Raw genomic sequence first — 18,026 nt, 5'->3', positions numbered from 1 at the left:
GCCTATAGAGGGCTTCATCTGCTCGGTCTCCCTGGTCAGGTGGCCTGTAGCAGACCCCCACTATGATGTCCCCTGCCCCAGCCCTCCCTTTAATCCTGACCCATAGGCTCTTGGTGGGCTCCTCATCCATCCCCAGGTGGAGCTCCATGCACTCCAGCTGGTCATTGACATAGAGGGCAACACCCCCTCCTCATCTGCCCTGCCTGTCCTTCCTAAAGAGCCTGTACCCTTCCATCCCAACACTCCAGTCATAGCAGCTATGAATCAGAATTCATAGAAATCAGAATTCATAGCATTCAGTTCAATCAGAATTTCTGCATGCGACAATGCAAGTGTCACTTCTTACAGCAGTGACTGTGAATGGCAGACAGGCAAACCACCTAGCTACTATGACATATTGTGGTTCCTGGAGTTATGCATTACTTAAAATATTTTCCAGGTGGTCTTTCAATTAAAAAAAAATTTAAACTTTCATAGCCGATATTGATCTATCTTACTACTTTCTAATGTGTGCTGCAGCTGTGCTCAGAAGAGCAATGTGACACCCTCTCCCGTATCCTGAGGGATGTCACACAGACACTAATGAGGCTGCAACACAACTGACAGACCTAAAAACTCTTAATCTAAAAGGAGAAGCTCAGGGAAGACTCATAGCCTGACTTAGAGCAAATGTAACAAATGGTAAAGGTGAAACCATTAGCAACCATCTCACTTCTAATGAAAGCAACAGGCAGTGGAGATTAAATGTATCTTCAAATCCCTGATCTGTTTCCTACTTTCAACCATGGTAATTGTCAGTTTTTCCATGGGAGAAACTTCTCTCTTTCCCTTCATTACACTCACCAGAAGGATGAGGATATAAGACAGCAGCAATAATATTAAAGATAGGGATAGATGGATACAAAAAGAGAGAGAGAGAGAGAGAGAAAGAAAGAAAGAAAGAGAGAGGAAAGGAGTCTGGTAGGTAAAGGTTTCTTTTGCAAGGGAGCTTTCAAGTTTTTGAGGTTTATTTCACAGTTTCACATTTTCTGTCAGTTATGGATTTTTTTAGATAAATGTCTGTCTTTTAGCTATATTTTTAAGAAAAGGCAAAATAAGATTGGTTGTCAATTCTATACCACTGGAGTCTGTATTACCTAAAGGATCAATTGTATTTAGACCAATAAGGATAACATTACCACATCTGAAACAGAATCCAGAACTGTAGGAAAGGCTCTCTTCTGGCTGTCTCATAGCTTATATCTGTTAGTCATGCTTTTAGATGAATTAACAAATGCTACAGAAACCTCAGCTGTATCTACAGATCTGACATACAAGGTCAAAATGGTACCTGGAAGGCAGGCACTAATGAGGCACTTGTATACTTTCTACCAGTGCTACTTAAATGCCATATGTAAAATTCTCATTCTCTGTAAAAGGACTAGAGCAAAGCACTTTTATGAGTTTAAGATTTTTGCATTTCCTATAGCATAACACAAGGGTCAATTCAATTCAAAATTGATAAAATAAAAAGTTTTAGGTAATGTATATCTTAGAACACACTCCTACAGAATTACAACATAAATATTTAAGAGTCAAAAGTGTATGATTAGTGTACTTAAATCACTAGTGAAACTATCCAGAATGACCATTTACTGTAGCATAAGGTTCATCAAGCTTCAGAGTTTAAGCAATTTTTAATTATTAATGATCAAGATTATTTTGAAAGGCAAGTTAAATGCACATTTGCCTACTCTGCCATGGTTTATACTTCCAAGTGAAGCATCTGGCACCAGCTCATAGTGGATTTAAAAACCTCTGATTTATTAAATTAAAATCCAGCTTTGTATTTTAATAACTTTTATTGACAAGTTTTTGCTTTATAATAGAATACATATATTAAAATAAGCTTATTAAAAATAAATATTTTATGATAGCATTGTATACTATGGCCAAAACTTACATGGATTTAGGAATTGCTTTAAAACTAGATAATTACCAAGAAGTACATCTATGTCCTACATTTTCAAATGAAGTCAAACTACTGACTCAAGTTCTATATGGGTATACACACTGTCAGAGAGCAGGAATAATTTATTTAATAACCTGTCTCACTATAAATCTGTAAGGTAAGCTCTCTGAACAATCTCACAATATTCATATGATACATGGAACACATTGCTGAAAGACGTGGGAGATACAGTGGTAAAACATGGGAGATAGATACCATTTGTTTTGGTTTTGGTTTTATTTTGTCTGATCCAGATTTTATTTTCTGCCTTTCATTTTTTCTGCATTCTTGGACAGCTTAGACTTTTTTTTAAATTATTTTTCCTTTCAGATAAAGAAATATATGCCAAATAAGCATTATGGAGTGTTAGCTGGGCAAGGCAATCTTTGGTAAGTTCTTGGCAACAGGACAAGCTATATTGCAGCCATTTTACTCTCTCAGTAAACAATAAAGTGATTGAAGTCCATTCTACTAAAGTACTGATTGTAACTGGAGAGGCTTTTTTTCATAAAAAGAGATAAAACCAGGTTATATTGTGGACTCAGGGTAAAAAGGATCATGGCGTTATTCCACAAGAATCTTGGAATTCCACAAGCATCTTGGCTAAACTCCAGTCTGGCTAAATATATTTGTACACCTACACTTTTATCTATAGTTCAATGATGCTTATTCTACTCCAAAATCCTCCCACCCCTAAGTGGTGTACTGTTTCTGGAACATCATTGCTACTGTGTTTCAGTGGTGGCTAAGAAACTTATATTCAAAGGACAGAGAAATCCAAGACCTATTCAAGTCAACAGGAACTCACTGAGGCCAAGATTTCACTCATAATGAATAAATCATAACTGAGCACTTTGGGATGAAAAACATTCTAAAAATGTGAGGTTATTAATGTAAGTACACATCTACCAGAATTACCAGATTGTTGTCCTGGTTTTAGCTGGGATAGAGTTAATTTTCTTCATAGTAGCTATTATGGAGCTATGTTTTTGATTTGTGTTGAAAACAGTGTTGATAATATAGAGATGTTTTTGTTACTGTTGAGCAGTGCTTACACAGAGTCAAGGCCTTTTCTGCTTCTCACACCACCCCACCAGTGAGTAGACTGGGGATGCACAAGAAGTTGGGAGGGGACATAGCTGGAACAGCTGACCCCAACTGACCAAAGGGTTATTCCATATCATATGACATCATGCTCAGCATATAAGGGGCTGGGGGAAGAGGAAGGAAGGGGAGGGACGTTCGGAGTGATGGTGTTTGTCTTCTCAAGTAACTGTTACACGTGACGGAGCCCTGCTTTCTTGGAGATGGCTGAACACCTGCCTGCCGATGGGAAGCAGTGAATGAATTCCTTGTTTTGCTTTGCTTGCGTGCGTGGCTTTTGCTTTACCTATTAAAGTGTCTTTATCTCACCCCCATGAGTTTTCTCACTTTCACTCTTCCAATTCTCTCTCCCATCCTGCTGGGGGGGAGCGAGCGAGCAGCTGTGTAGTCCTTAGTTGCCGGCCGAGGTTAAAGCACGACAACTATGCATTCACCAATAGCATGAGAGAGTGCTACGTTCAGCATGCAAAATTCCCAGTTCCCAGTTATACAGGAATGAAAGGAAGGAAGAGCTGTGTAACTGGCCAGTCCTTGGGCATACTGAACCACAACAGTGCCCCTGGACTAGGTCACTGCTAGATCAGACACTTCACAGAGCATCTCTTTCTACTGCCTTTCTTATCACATTATGGAGGATGGTTCATTTCAGTGGCCCATGAGCAAAAGAGTGTCAGAAGAGCTTTATGACCTTGTAGCATTAACATACATGTATCTGAGTATCATGGCTTGATAGGAACTAAAGGACTGAGGTGACCCTAAGCTTTAGAAGAGTGCCAGAGGCCTGGGAAAGCACTCTAATATACTTCCTCTAGCTTATCTGGTTATGCCTACTCTAGCACAATAGCGTTCAGTGAAATACAACCCTCCTTTATGTTTCTATGATTATTATACAAACCTGCTTTCCATCTCCCTGGCTTGCAATAATTTTTTTTCAAATTTACAGTAAAATTTAGTTAATAGGCATTACATTTTTTGCATCTTAAAAGGATATCAAGATGAAACACATCTGAAATAACTCACAGAATCACAGAATCACAGAATGGTAGGGGTTGGAAGGGACCTCTGGAGATCATCTAGTCCAAACCCCCTGCTAAAGCAGGATCACCTAGAGCAGGTTGCACAGGATCACGTCCAGATGGGTTTTGAATATCTCCAGAGAAGGAGAGCAGCAGAGCTGCTTCCCAGCTGGTCAACCCCTAATCTGTACTGGTGCCTGGGGTTGTTCCTCCCTAGGTGCAGGACCCTACACTTGCCCTTGTTGAATTTCATTAGGTTCCTCTCCACCCAACTCTCTAGCCTGTAATTCAATAGTTTTATAACAGGTTTGTACCGTCCATTGCTATTTAAGGCATTTGAAAATGCATTGTTTATCCCAGCAAGCACACCACTTACTTACCCTCAGCATAGGGCCATTCTGGAACACGTGGGGTTCGTCACAAACTACACAGTATTCATTCAGTACTGGTATCCGCTGCTCAGCAAATTCAATAGTCTGAGAACAATGAAAATGAGAAAAACAACATCTGCTTAAAAATAATTAACAGTCAGTACATGCTCCACAGTGTTTCATAAATGGGTAAGATATGACATCCTACCTGCACAAGAAAGCCACGGTCTCGTACCAGAATGCATTTTGCACCACAATTTTGCTGCAAGGAAAAAGTTCAGGCAACTTCAGTGTTGGTAGACTAATTATAAGGAAATGGTAAAACATTTGTGTTTTGTGCGTGCAAATATGTTAAACAATATTTGCATCTAAAAAGATCTCTCGTTTGCATAAGCCAACCATTACAAATAATCAATCCTTTTACTGTTTGCTGAGTGTGGGATAGATTTTTAGCATTTCTTTTTAGTTCTTAAAACTGGTGAGGTTTTGTGTCAGCATCCCAAAACCTTTAATCTCAAATGGAAACACCAGTGCCATCCCTCCATTCTAATAAACTGTCATTTGGTAACTTCCTTTAAATTTTAACTGCATATTGTCTGTCCAAATATGGGCTATATGCTTAGGCTTGAATGACTAACGTAAATCTCAGAACAGCTGAAAATCTTTTTCTTTTATATATTTGCTAAGATCTCACTTCTGTGAGCACGATGCTGACAGATCTCTATGCTCAGATCCCACTCAGATTCTTTCCGCCTTTTTATTTCAATGTACAACAAATAGAAGAAACTTTTGTTATAGGTGTCAGTGAGGTACAAAATTCCCTCTGGGCTGATATCTATATCTCAATCAACCCTTATTTTGAATAAGAGTCAGATCAGCTCCATTTAAAGCTTTTGGGGGTTTTGTTTATAGTCTTATTTCTTTTCATTTCTCTAACTGCTTATTTGGGAAACTTTTCTCCCTTTTCTCCTGGGAAATAATTCTCCTAATTATATTCATATATGAGATTCAAATATTTAAGCTGAGAACTGAAGAGAAGTTAGGGTCCTGATTCATTGCTTCCACATTCCACTGACTTCAAATTGCAGTTAGGCACCCAGGTTACCCACATATCTGGTGCCTTCATGTAAAATGTGAAATAGACTCTTGATGCCCTTCTGCTAACATCATTCAAACTGCACCTGACCATGTATGTGATGATTTTCTCTCAAAATAAATACATTATAACAATAAATTACTGGCAGTTTTTATAGACTGTCAAGCAGGACTTGCATTTTTTCCATATCAGATGAAAACATCAGTAATGAAATCACTTAGCCAACTCTTCATTATCTTATCAAAACCAATGAGACTTTTATATTAACTTCAGGTCTGCTAAGTTAAAACATCCTTTGCTAATTCAGAAAAAAAGTCTATTGGCTCACTTTAAAGCATTTTTGCTGTACACATTACAGGAACCAACCACACAGCATGTATATAAGTGATTTTATGATAGTATATCACTGCTTTTAGATTTGATGAGTATAGCTCACAGCTTATGAAACTAATTTACTATGAGACATAACACAATGTAACTTCATTGACCTGGTTTCAGCTGAGATAGAGTTAATTCTCTTTCTAGTAGCTGGTATAGTGCTGTGTTTTGGATTTAGTATGAGAATAATATTGATAACACAGTGATGTTTTTAGTTGTTGCTAGGTAGTTGTTGTGTCTACACTAAGTCAAGGACTTTTCATCTTCTCATGCCCTGCCAGGTGCACAAGAAGCTGGAAGAGCATAGCCAGGACAGCTGACCCAGACTGGCCAAAGGGATATTCCATACCATATAATGTCATGCTCCATACATAATGGGTGAGGCTAGCCAGGAGGCAAATTCATTGCTCAGAAACAGACTAGGTGTCGGATTGTTTTATTTTCTTTTTCCATGTGGTGAGCAATAGCATTTGTGCATCACTTGTATTACTATTATTGTTGCCGTTGTTGTTATTCTCTTCCTTTGTTATCCTATTAAACTGTCTTTATCTCAACCCACGAGTTTCTTTTTCCATTCTACTCCCCATCCCCTTGAGGGGGAGGGGTGAGCGAGTGGCCCCATGGTGCTTAGCTGCTGGCTGGGGCAAAACCATGACAGTCCTTTTTGGCACTCAGCGTGGAGCACGAAGGGTTGAGATAACGACAGATCTGACCAGAGCCTGTTAAAACAATTTTTTTATAAGCATTCATTATATTAGTTTAATTGTCACTGGTCCACTGGTCACAATGTTGTTTTATTTGTTCTCAGAGTTGTTCTCAGAGTTGTGTCATGTGACACCTTATTTGCCGTATATACCAGTTATCAGCACTTATGTGTGGTTTGTCACCTCTGGGTGTTGGATTAAGGTTATCGCTCTGCTGTTTGGTGTACTATTGGCTTATGGTATGATAAAATCATTGATAGTCAGACCAGTTTTGTATTTGTACTCGGTGGCTGAATCTGTCTTCAGTGGCAGTGGAGCGACAGTGACGGCTTCATCTCTGTACTTCATGAGCCATCTGTCAGAAGCTATTCATAATTATACTTTTTACTTTCTCTCCTCAAAGAGCCAGTCTGTGGGGGAGACACCTTCCTTCACCTGCCCCTTCTTATCCAAGCTAATTACAATAGCTCTTGAGAATGTTGAATATCCTTGGGATGTTCAGACCAGCATGTTTCTATTGCTAGATCTCCTGAATGTGGTTCAGGTCTTGTTTAGGGTTAAACAACTATTTAAGAATACCACCTGGAGATCAAACCCTGTGACAGGCACCATGGCTACTCCAGCCCCTGCAACAGGAACTGTGGCTACTCCAAGCCCCGCAACGGGCACTGCAGCTACTCAAACCCCTGTGACAGGCATTGTGGCCACTCAAACTCCAGCAACAGGCACTGCAGTTACTCCAACCCCCATGGCAAGCACCGTGGCTATTCAAACTCTGGCAACATGCACTGTGGCTACTCAAAGCCTGGCAATAAGCACTGCAGCTAAACCAGAGAACCAATCCATATCGGTATCAATTGCCCCTATACATAAGAAGAAATGGACATGAAAGTCAACTCATTTAGTAAAGGATGAGGAAACAGGGCCATCATAAGAACAGGAGGAAGAGACAGAACCAGAGATAACCACCCGATCCCTGCCCCTGAGTGAGCTGGGACATATGCGAAAAGATTTCAGTCATCGATTAGGCAAGCAACTTGTCACCTGGCTGCTCCAATGCTGGGATAGTGGAGACAGTAGTCTGGAATTAGAGGGTAGGGAAGCCAAGCAGCTGGGATCCCTGTCCAGGGAAGGGGGCATTGATAAGGTGATTGGGAAGAAGACACAAGCCCTCAGCCTCTGGGACCGACTCTTGTCAGGCATGAGGGAAAGGTATGCCTTCAAAGAAGATGTTATATGTCACCCAGGCAAGTGGACCAACATGGAAAGAGGTATCCAGTACCTGAGGGAATTAGCCACGCAGGCTAAGATGGTTTATTATGACCCGGACAATGTACAGTTACCCAATGATCCGGATGAAGTCCAATGTAGCCGACCCACGTGGTGGGGGTTTGTAAGAGTGCACCACCAGAGTATGCCAAATCATTGGCAGTAATGGACTGGAAAGACGAAGAGGCACCAACAGTGAATGAAGTGGGGAGAATGGCCCTACCTGGAGTTTCTGGCAGAAAGCACCAGGGGAGACTCAAGGTCGACCCCTGGGGTTTTGGAAATGGGGATACAGAGAATCCAAGGCCTGCTACACTCCAACTGAAAAAGAGATATTGGCAGCATATGAAGGAACTCGAGCTGCTTCAGGTGATTGGTACTGAAGCACAGCTCCTCCTGGCACCCCCACTGCCAGCCCTGGATGGGATGTTCAAAGAGAGGGGCCCCTTCTACACATCATGCAACTGATGCTACGTGGAGTAAGTGGGTTGCACTGATTACACAGCGGGCTTGAATAGGAAACCCCAATCGTCCAGGAATTCTGGAAGTGATCACAGACTGGCCAGAAGGGAAACATTTTGGAATGTCACCAGAGGAGGAGGTCACACGTGCTGAAGAAGCCCCACCGTATAATAAACTAACAGAAGATGAGAAACCATATGCCCTCTTCACTGATGGGTCCTGTCGCATCGTGGGAAAGCATCGAAGGTGGAAGTCTGCTGTATGGAGTCCTACATGGCGAGATGCAGAAGCTGCTGAAGGAGAAGGTGGATCGAGCCAGTTTGCAGAGGTGAAAGCCATCCAGCTGGCTCTAGACATTGCTGAAAGAGAAAAGTGGCCGATGCTCTACCTCTATACTGGCTCATGGATGGTGGCCAATGCCCTGTGGGGGTGGTTACAGCAATGGAAGCAGAGCAACTGGGAACGCAGAGGCAAACCCATCTGGGCTGCCCCACTGTGGCAAGATATTGCTGCCCGGCTAGAGAAGCTAGTTGTAAAGGTACGTCATGTAGATGCCCACGTACCCGAGAGTCGGGCCACTGAGGAACATCAGAACAACCAGCAGGTGGATCAGGCTGCCAAGATTGAAGTGGCTCAGGTGGATTTGGACTGGCAACATAAGGGTGATTTATAGCTTGGTGGGCCAATGACACCCCCAGCCATTGCACAGGTCATCCATCAATGTGAAACATGCGCCGCAATCAAGCAAGCCAAGCGGGTAAAGCCTGTCTGGTATGGAGGATGATGGCTGAAATATAAATATGGAGAAGCATGGCAGATGATTGACTACATCACGCTCCCACAAAGCCGCCAAGGCAAGCGTTATGTTCTTACAATGGTGGAAGCAACCACGGGATGGTTGGAAACATATCCTGTGCCCCATGCCAATGCCTGGAATGCTATTCTGGGTCTTGAAAAGCAAGTCCTGTGGGGACATGGCACCCCAGAGAGAATTGAGTCAGACAGTGGGACTCATTTTCGGAACAACCTCATAGACACCTGGGCCAAAGAGCATGGCATTGAGTGGGTGTATCACATCCCCTACCATGCACCAGCCTCTGGGAAAATTGAACGATACAATGGACTGCTGAAGACTACCCTGAGAGCAATGGGTGGTGGGACCTTCAAACATTGGGATACACATTTGGCAAAGGCCAGATGGTTAGTCAACACTAGGGGATCTACCAATCTAGCTGGCCCTGCCCGATCAAACCTTTTACGTACTGTAGAAGGAGATAAAGTTCCCATAGTGCACAAGAAGAATATGTTGGGAAGACAGTCTGAGTTACTCCTGCTTCAGGCAAAGGAAAAACCCGTCTGTGGGACTGCTTTTGCTCAAGGACCTGGATGCACTTGGTTGGTGATGTAGAAAGATGGGACAGTCCAATGTGTACCTCAAGGGGATTTCATTTTGGGTGAGAACAGTCAATGATTTAAATTGTATGATGTTAATTGCTATATGATAATGCATGTCAATGTTATTATGATGGCTATATGTCATAGTAATAGTATTACAGTAAGAATCACCCAGACTAATGAAAAATGAACTTTGATGAAACCAAACAAGGTGCAGAGGTGATGAAACCAAAACTGGCTTCAGCAACGAGCGCCCAGCAACTTCCTCGAGATTAACATATTCAACCCACAGACCGTGAGCATGGAGTGCACCAGATGGATCAGCTACGAGTTCCAGATGCAGCATGCAGCAATCCAACATCACACACCATCTCCCCTGCCCTGAAAGACTGTTATGACAGATGGAGCCCAAAGGTCGTGGACTAAATGAACTCAATGGACATTTTAGAGGGATGGCCCATAGACTAAGGGAATGATATTTGTGTGTACATATCAAAAGACAGGAAAAGTGATGGTGTTTAATTGGGATGTATTGGGAAGTATAGGACCTGGGCATGGTGTAGATGGTATGGAATAAGGGGTGGATACTGTCCTGGTTTCAGCTGAGACAGAGTTAATTTTTTCTTTCTAGTAGCAGGTATAGTGCTGTGGTTTGGATTTAGCATAATATCATGCTCCGTATATAATGGGGGAGGCTAGCCAGGAGGCAGATTCACTGCTGAGAAATAGACTGGGTGTTGGATTGTTTATTTCCCTTTCTTATGTGGTGAGCGATTGCATTTGTGCATCACTTGTATTATTGTTTTTGCTGTTATCATCATTATTATTATTATTATTCTCTTCCTTTGTTATCCTATTAAACTGTCTTTATCTTAATTCACAAGTTCGTTTTTCCATTCTACTCCCCTTCCCCTTGAGGGGGAAGGGGTGAGTGAGGGGCTGCATGGTGCTTAGTTACCAGCTGGAGCAAAACCACGACACTTCTTATTCAGAATACACTATTTTGACTGTATGTATGGTATTTCAAGCAAGATTCAGCTTTTGCATGCTGAGAACATCAAGGTACCGCCAGGCTAAGGGAGTGGAGAGGACTGTGTCCTAAGTGTTTCTCCCCAGGTCTAATACAGAAAACAGACCAGTGCCTTGAAAGAGCACAGACCCACTCTGTCCTCTAAAGTATAAAAGCCATCTTTTAACAGGCAGAGGCAGAGTAATTAATTTTGAGAGCTCTTTCTTAAATTTAAGAATATATACTACCCTTTGTTTTCCCAATTGATCATGTCTCTGGGAAAAGAAAGGGGGCTAGTGTGGGCCTAATTCCTTCCCTGACCTTCAGCTGCCACCATCGCATTTGAAGGTTAAACCTTTCACAAAGCACAAATGTGCAAGAGGTGAGCTCAGTCATGACTGCATTTCTTCCAGTATGATGATGATCACAGCTGAAAACACTAGAAGGAGAGGTGGCTCGGCACCCAAATGAGCCAATGGACAGTTGCTTCCCCCACGAAGCAAACAGGGAAATGAGAAAAGACCTGTGTGACCAAGCCAATTTTGCAGAACAGAAGCTCACACTCTCCCTTCTTCCTGTAGCAAGAAAGGAGACAGGGAAGGAAGTGGATGATTGAACTTTTCCCATGGCCAGCAGCTATACATTGAGCTGTATTCAATGTGAGATGTAAAATCTCTATCTTGACCCAAGCAAATTCTGGTTTTATAACTTAAATATATGTGCATGCACAGTTGTTTAAATCCTCTTTAAAAAGCTGACTCCATTGATCTTCTTTTCCAATATATTCAATATATCCAATATATTAACTGACATATGTCCTAAGTATTAATGCCTTTGCATAATAAGCATAACAGTACATTTGGAAAATAATAGAGGAGGAAAATGAGCAGAATTAAAAAAATTATTACACACAGCAGCTTCTGAAGGTGATGATGAAGATGGTGTTAAGATACCAATAAGCCCTGAGGTAAGAGAGAGACTCCTGCACTCTGCTATGGTGGATGCCTTGAAAGGCTCCATTTTGGATGATTTAGGGGCATTGGAGTAAGTCTTGCTGAGTAACTTGTGATTCTTCAATCCGTCCAATTCTTCCATTCTAAGATTACTGGAGTAGGACCTGCTTAACAGTTTGTGGGACTTCAAGGTGATGTTGTGCTCACATTGAGGGTCCCCAGAACACGACCTACTTAGTAGCTTATGGGGCTTTAAAGTGATGCACTCCTCCTGCTTGACAGCTGCAGAGCAAGAACGGTTCAACAGTTTGTGCGATTTAATAGCTATTGTCTGTTCAGCCCTAGGGTCACTTGATAACAAGTGGCCAAAGGTTCTGTGAGATTTTGTGGCACACGCATCCTCTGCCTTAACTGTGCTAGAGTAAGTCCTTCTCAGTAGCTTGTGAGTTTTGGAGATCCCATCCTGTTCTGACTTCAGTTTTGATTTTTTACCACAGCCAGGTGGAGGATAACTTGGCGACCTTAAAAATAAAGAAGGAGAAGACGTAGTTGGAGAATAATCAGTCTTGTGCAAATCAAACAAGTTCAGACATATATACAAATTTTTAAGTGCCACCTGTCTTTATGTATTTGACTAGTGATAAACACAGCCCAACATTAAAAAAAATGAGCAATTGTATGTAGGACTAATTTCCCCATACCAAATAGACATCTTACTCCTATTTATACACAAACTCATCCATTGAAAAGATGACTAACTACTTAAGACAAGTTAGAGCTATATCCTTACAGCTCTTTGTAAAGGTCCCTATGTCTCTAAACAACCCATTTATTCAGGGGATTAATCTTTGAAATGAAAACCACATATTTCACACAAGATTATATCACATTTTTCTTATCAAAATCTATCTTTCCTATGTAATCATCATGGCATGATCCCATTAAAGTTATTGTCTTCTGGACATGGCATAACAAATTCTATTTCCAGATCCAATGGAAGATATAATGAGCAGTGAAACTTGCAGGCAGTAAATCAAATTTAATTCAGCTGAAATGAACATTTTTTAAAAAAACATCACAATAATCTAGGTGCTTTGTGGAAGACAATTTGATGCCCTTCTCTCCTGTTTTAGACAAATTCTAGCTCTGTAACACTAGAAATGAGAATGTGAGGGACCTAAATTATGAATGCAGAAAGTAAAGAACAAAAGATTTTTCTGAAGCAAAATTCACATGAACTGTCACATTTCTATAAGGTTCATGTTCACTTGTCCTTGCAAAGCAAGAACCAGTATCAGGTATGCTGAATCATTTTTCTACACTTTACAAGCAACCCTAATCTTTGGAGTATTTTTTGGGCTTCAATCAAATAGAAAAGAAGTGAAACCCCAAGGGGAGAGGCTGACAGGTTTCACCACCCTGTTAGTGAGTGGTGACAGTTGAAAATGCACGCAGAGGTTGCTGACTTACTGTTGCATTTGGCTCATTACCACCCTTGGGCAGATAGGAGGTAGTAATGGTGCTCTAGGGAGAGAGAGAAGGTCCCTGTGTTTGGGCTGAGCAGTCTTTGGACAGGCACTGTAGCAGCAGTGAAATCAAGAGGAGAAAGATCAGGTTGGCTTTTGTATGCCCTTTCTGAATAAAACCAAACTCCAAGTTACAGCCTGAACTAAGCAACGGTGCATGGCATGGTAGGGAATGGGTAAGCTTTCTACTTAAAACACCATCTTCCTCTTCTACCTTTCAAAAGACAAATAATCTTTTGTTATCTTTGACATTCCTACTTTCTTCAATGTGAGTGATCACTGTACTCCCTCTCTTTTTTATACATAGAATTTAGAATGGCAAAATTCATCAAAAAGAAGGAATGTCCAAATGTATAGAAGGGTGATCTGTCAACCCTTCATAAGCAGGGAAACACTCTAGAGTAGTCACATTCTTGAAAGAGGTAAAATCAGAACCTGATTTTACAGATACTTTTTAAAGAGTATGAGTAACTAGCAGAAGTTTTAATGAATTCAAATGAACTATTCACAAACTACTTTTTATATTTTTAATGTCTTTGTTCTTTGAAATTCTATGCCTGCATTTCAGAAGTGGTCATGTACTCAAACAGTGGAGAGGGGTGGGTGCTCAGCAGCTCTAAAGATCAGTCTTTCATTAATGACCATTCTAGTTTTAAAAAAATAAAAATATACACAGCTGTGGAATGAACAGCTAGACAAACACAAAATTATATATATAATATATAATATATAATATATAATATATAATATATAATATATAATATATAATATATAATATATAATATATAATATAAATTCTTGCTATTCAAGTAACAGTCAAATGCTACCAAGCTAGTAAAGATTCAAATACAACCAAGTTAAGTAATATAAAATGAATTATTTCCAATTCTATATGAATCATGGCTGTTTCAGAGAGCAGGGCTCTGCATTCAAATAGTCTTAGAAGTTGCAATAGTACCTAGTTCGCTTTTGATGTCATGCAAGGCAAGGACTGGAAACCCATGAGGTAAAATATAAATAGAGCACTTCTCTGTGGAGAAAAGTCAACATTTCACCTTGTGAAGTCTGCTGTGGATTTTTAACAGGATATGGTGGTAACAGCTCATTTTCCTTGCTATTACCTGCGCAATGTAGAAAAGATGTGCAGAGGGGATTTCACCTTTTTGTCAGACACCTTCTTATTGTGTGTACAATTAGATTTCTCTTTGCTGTTCTTCCACTGTTGTGTAACAAATGTCTGCATGATTCTGCAAATTAAGAAAGAAAAAAGTTTTTCTTATACTAGCCAAGACATACTTTAACACTAGGGTCTCTCAGTTCAACACATAGGTGACATGATGCAATGTCCTCAGAGTTTCTCTGTCGCATATGTGGACTGATGATTGGGTGCTTCAGCTCCTCAGAAATGCTTTTTTTCCCCCACATAAAACTAATTAACATGGAACTCTTATTGAGAATACAGTCTGTGTAAATAACCACGGCAAGACATATAATTATGCCTCTCATGGAAATCTAGAAACAAACTGATTCAAAGGCATTCTATCCAGTTATAGGCATCTTTCTCTCCAGTGACTACAGAGGTAGGCTACAACATCCACACTGCTCAAGCAGGAGCATATTCTCCTAAAGCACAAACATGAAGGTAGGGATGTCAAATGTTACAGTACCCAAAGGGATTTACAGAGAAGACAGAGCCAGACACTTCCCAGAGATGCACAGCAAAATGAAGTGGTTGCAAGCTGTAGCAAGTGAAGCTATAAAACATAAAGGCTATAAAGACAAGACATCCACAGAAGAGTGGTTAAGTACAACAGGTTGCCCACAAAGACTGGAGATTTTCACTGCTCAGATGCCTGAGGCCCTGAAGTGAACTAATCTAACTTTGAAGTCAGTGTTACTTGGAGCAGGAGGTTGCACTAGGTGACTTCCAGCAGTCCCTTCTAAGCCAAATTACTCTGTGACTCTAATCTAGCAGTGGGGGTCTATGAGTGATAAAGTCAAAGTGGAAGTTGGTATGGACTATATAAAAATTTTACTGACTCTTCAAAGATGAATATCCTGTTGCTCACAGCCATGAGGGGTCACAGAGTTCATAGGTATTCTGACTTCTGCTCAACTATGAATTATGCATACATGTACCTGAAAGTGTCTTATGGGAACCTTTGGTAATTACCCCATGCACACATCAGAGATAGTGTAAATACTGAAATGTTTTAAGAGACTTTTCATGCCTGGGGAGCTTTTTATTTGTTTTCTTCAAAGTCATATACCATAGAGATTTTAATAATGTTGCTTCATTTGTATGATTACAAAAACGCTGCACTGAATTTCTTTAAACACCAAACAGTAAAAGATTTTTTTTCTTAAGGGATTCTTACTGTTGTAAGGGTCAGATATTAAATCCTATATTCCTGTCACTTTATTCCACATACACAAGCATATGTGAAAAGATGACTCAACAAAATGTTATTCAATTGAATTAATTGAATTGTACCATGAACACATGAAACTGCTAATTTTTTCAACTATTCTTCCCTCTTGTCCTCAAAACATGGATGGCCTAATTACTGTGCTACATCCTAGAGTTCACCATGAAAGCATAGCCCCCTTAGGGTATGCATGATGTTAAAAAAGATTCCTGCTCCAGAGGCTTCACAATCTAAGCAAAAACATGGAATTGAACACTCCTAGCTACAGTCTTTTTGAACTTTTGTAGCTTACTTACTAAATGGCAGTAAAGTGACAGAAAATTATGGCAGGCAGAACAAATCAAGGTCTCTCCAACAACTGTCTTAACTGAACTTAAAAAGGCAAAACCTGTTCAAAACACTTTGATCCAACTAATCTGACAACCTGTGATTTTTATCCTACTTGACATGGTCTGGGAACTAAAAGAGTATAATATTTACTTAAAAACAGGGGTTTATTACTTTTCCAGACTTACTTTTTCAGCTGATGTCCCAGTCCAAACCTTTCCTTAGTAGAGGTCTGAAATACATCCACAGTTGGCACTATGGAAAAAAGAGATATTGTTGATATATGAACTTAAAGCAATAATCAAGAACTCATGACCATACAAGTCATATTTAAGGACCCTGTTCTATCTGGACCTTTATTATAGGCAATGCCATTGAAGCAGTGGTGAAAGCAGACATGTCATCTAAGTCTATGAAGAAATGAATGGTCCTTTTTGGAATATTAGCCAATATAATTTGTAATTTTACAAATGAGTATTTTAGAAATTGAATTCCCCAAAATGTATCTCTTCTCACTAACTTTAATTACATAAATGTATCTTTTTTATATATATTACAGAAATAATAGAGAACAGCATCAGATTAAATGTATCTGGACTGGTAATTCATCTCATCTAATCTCTTAAACTTTCTTCCAAGTAAGTAGTCTTCACATACTACAGTTCCTGTGACTATGAAGAAAACCCAGTTAATTGAATTAACTAATATCAGGGTTTTCTTTCTGAGGGCGTTTTAATACAAGATTCATAATCACCATCTAAGTGCCTGATGTATGAATTCCAGTGGCCAAGGATTACACTGAATTTTCCTCAAGATCTGTCCTAACGTTAGTATATCCATATTCATCTGTCAGAAAATTGAAAGTGTAAGGGGTTAAGATCTGCATATTTTCAAAAAAAATTGAAGCAATAAAATACTGAAAAAAAGACCAAAGTCAAGCAAAAAAAACCCCAAAAAACCCTGATGTAATGTAATGCTTATTTGAATGAGCAGAATATAGCTTATAGTTAGAATTGGCAGACAACGTATCCTATAAAAATTATAAAAATAGCTCATTGGGACAGATTTTGCTAAACATATTATGACTGGAAATATCTATTCATTTTCCAGAGGCAGAATTCTCCCAGATACAAGCCTGAACTGACAGCTTGCACTGGAAACCTCCAAAGCCAGGCAAGTTATGATCCAAATTGCACACTTAGTTCTGACTTCCCAATGTAAAAATATATCTGAAGTTGACTCTTGCATATTAATGTTTCCAAATCTTCAATCTCTGTTGATTTTTCATGAGTTTGACCATTATTACTCTCATGAGGAAGCTTTACTCACATAAAAACCAAAGAGTAGGATGTCAACATAACATTTAAAATTCTCATTCAAATTTAAAGATCCCCAGAGTTCACACAGTCATACAGAAATCAGAAGCTGGCAGGATAATTATCATGGCCTGATTCTTTGAAGGTGCATGAAAAAGGGCATATTAATGTGCTGCACAGATCTATGTATGTATACCTATACCTTATCAGTGATATCTGCATCTTTGAAGATGATCCCTGATTTCCAAAATCAGGAAATCGCATATTAGAAACTGTCAATCTTTATTCCTTAACCCCTGGTTCCTTGGGGAAGCAGCTGCATTTCAAAGGATATGAAGAAAACAAGTTCCAAAACTCAACACATGAAAGTTTAAACTAGATGCCCACGTCATTATTGAGGGCCAAGGCATGCAAATATATGTAAGCATAATTTCAAATCAGTAGGACTGCTCTCAGCAGTAGATTTAAGCACATACAGGGTTAAAGATTTGGCAGTGAATGAGTATCTATCACCTAGTACATGGCTCAGACTGAGACCCATACAAGGCACATGAAGAATACACAGGTGACTAACCTGGACCATTTAAGTACTGTGTAAGTGAACAGTGCAATCGCACTATTATAGGCTCTGTGCGAATTACGTCCCAAGCCACAGCAATCTCTTCCTAGTTCAAGATAAAA

General features: G+C 40.0%; 1 protein-coding gene and 1 long non-coding RNA gene across 4 annotated transcripts in view; one reads left to right on the top strand and one right to left on the bottom strand.

Moving 5' to 3' along the window:
• The window catches only part of LOC142599235 (uncharacterized), a 911,312-nt gene that overhangs the window by 253,149 nt on the left and 640,137 nt on the right, over positions 1-18,026 (top strand). The gene's annotated exons all lie outside the window — the stretch shown is intronic.
• Positions 1-18,026, bottom strand: part of LOC104643041 (protein mono-ADP-ribosyltransferase PARP8-like) — a 77,511-nt gene that overhangs the window by 30,062 nt on the left and 29,423 nt on the right. For 2 of the 3 annotated variants that reach the window (XM_075738945.1, XM_075738943.1), the window contains 6 exons: positions 17,920-18,010; positions 16,218-16,284; positions 14,395-14,520; positions 11,707-12,268; positions 4,690-4,743; positions 4,491-4,586 (listed from right to left, as the gene is read on the bottom strand). In XM_075738945.1, the coding sequence (XP_075595060.1) occupies positions 4,491-4,586; positions 4,690-4,743; positions 11,707-12,268; positions 14,395-14,520; positions 16,218-16,284; positions 17,920-18,010 (996 nt within the window). The remainder of the gene's footprint in view (positions 1-4,490; positions 4,587-4,689; positions 4,744-11,706; positions 12,269-14,394; positions 14,521-16,217; positions 16,285-17,919; positions 18,011-18,026) is intronic. The other variant, XM_075738944.1, reaches the window with a different exon arrangement.

This window comes from Balearica regulorum, chromosome W, assembly GCF_011004875.1.
Source record: "Balearica regulorum gibbericeps isolate bBalReg1 chromosome W, bBalReg1.pri, whole genome shotgun sequence".
Taxonomy (NCBI): domain Eukaryota; kingdom Metazoa; phylum Chordata; class Aves; order Gruiformes; family Gruidae; genus Balearica; species Balearica regulorum.
This window is presented reverse-complemented; position numbering and strand designations above follow the sequence as displayed.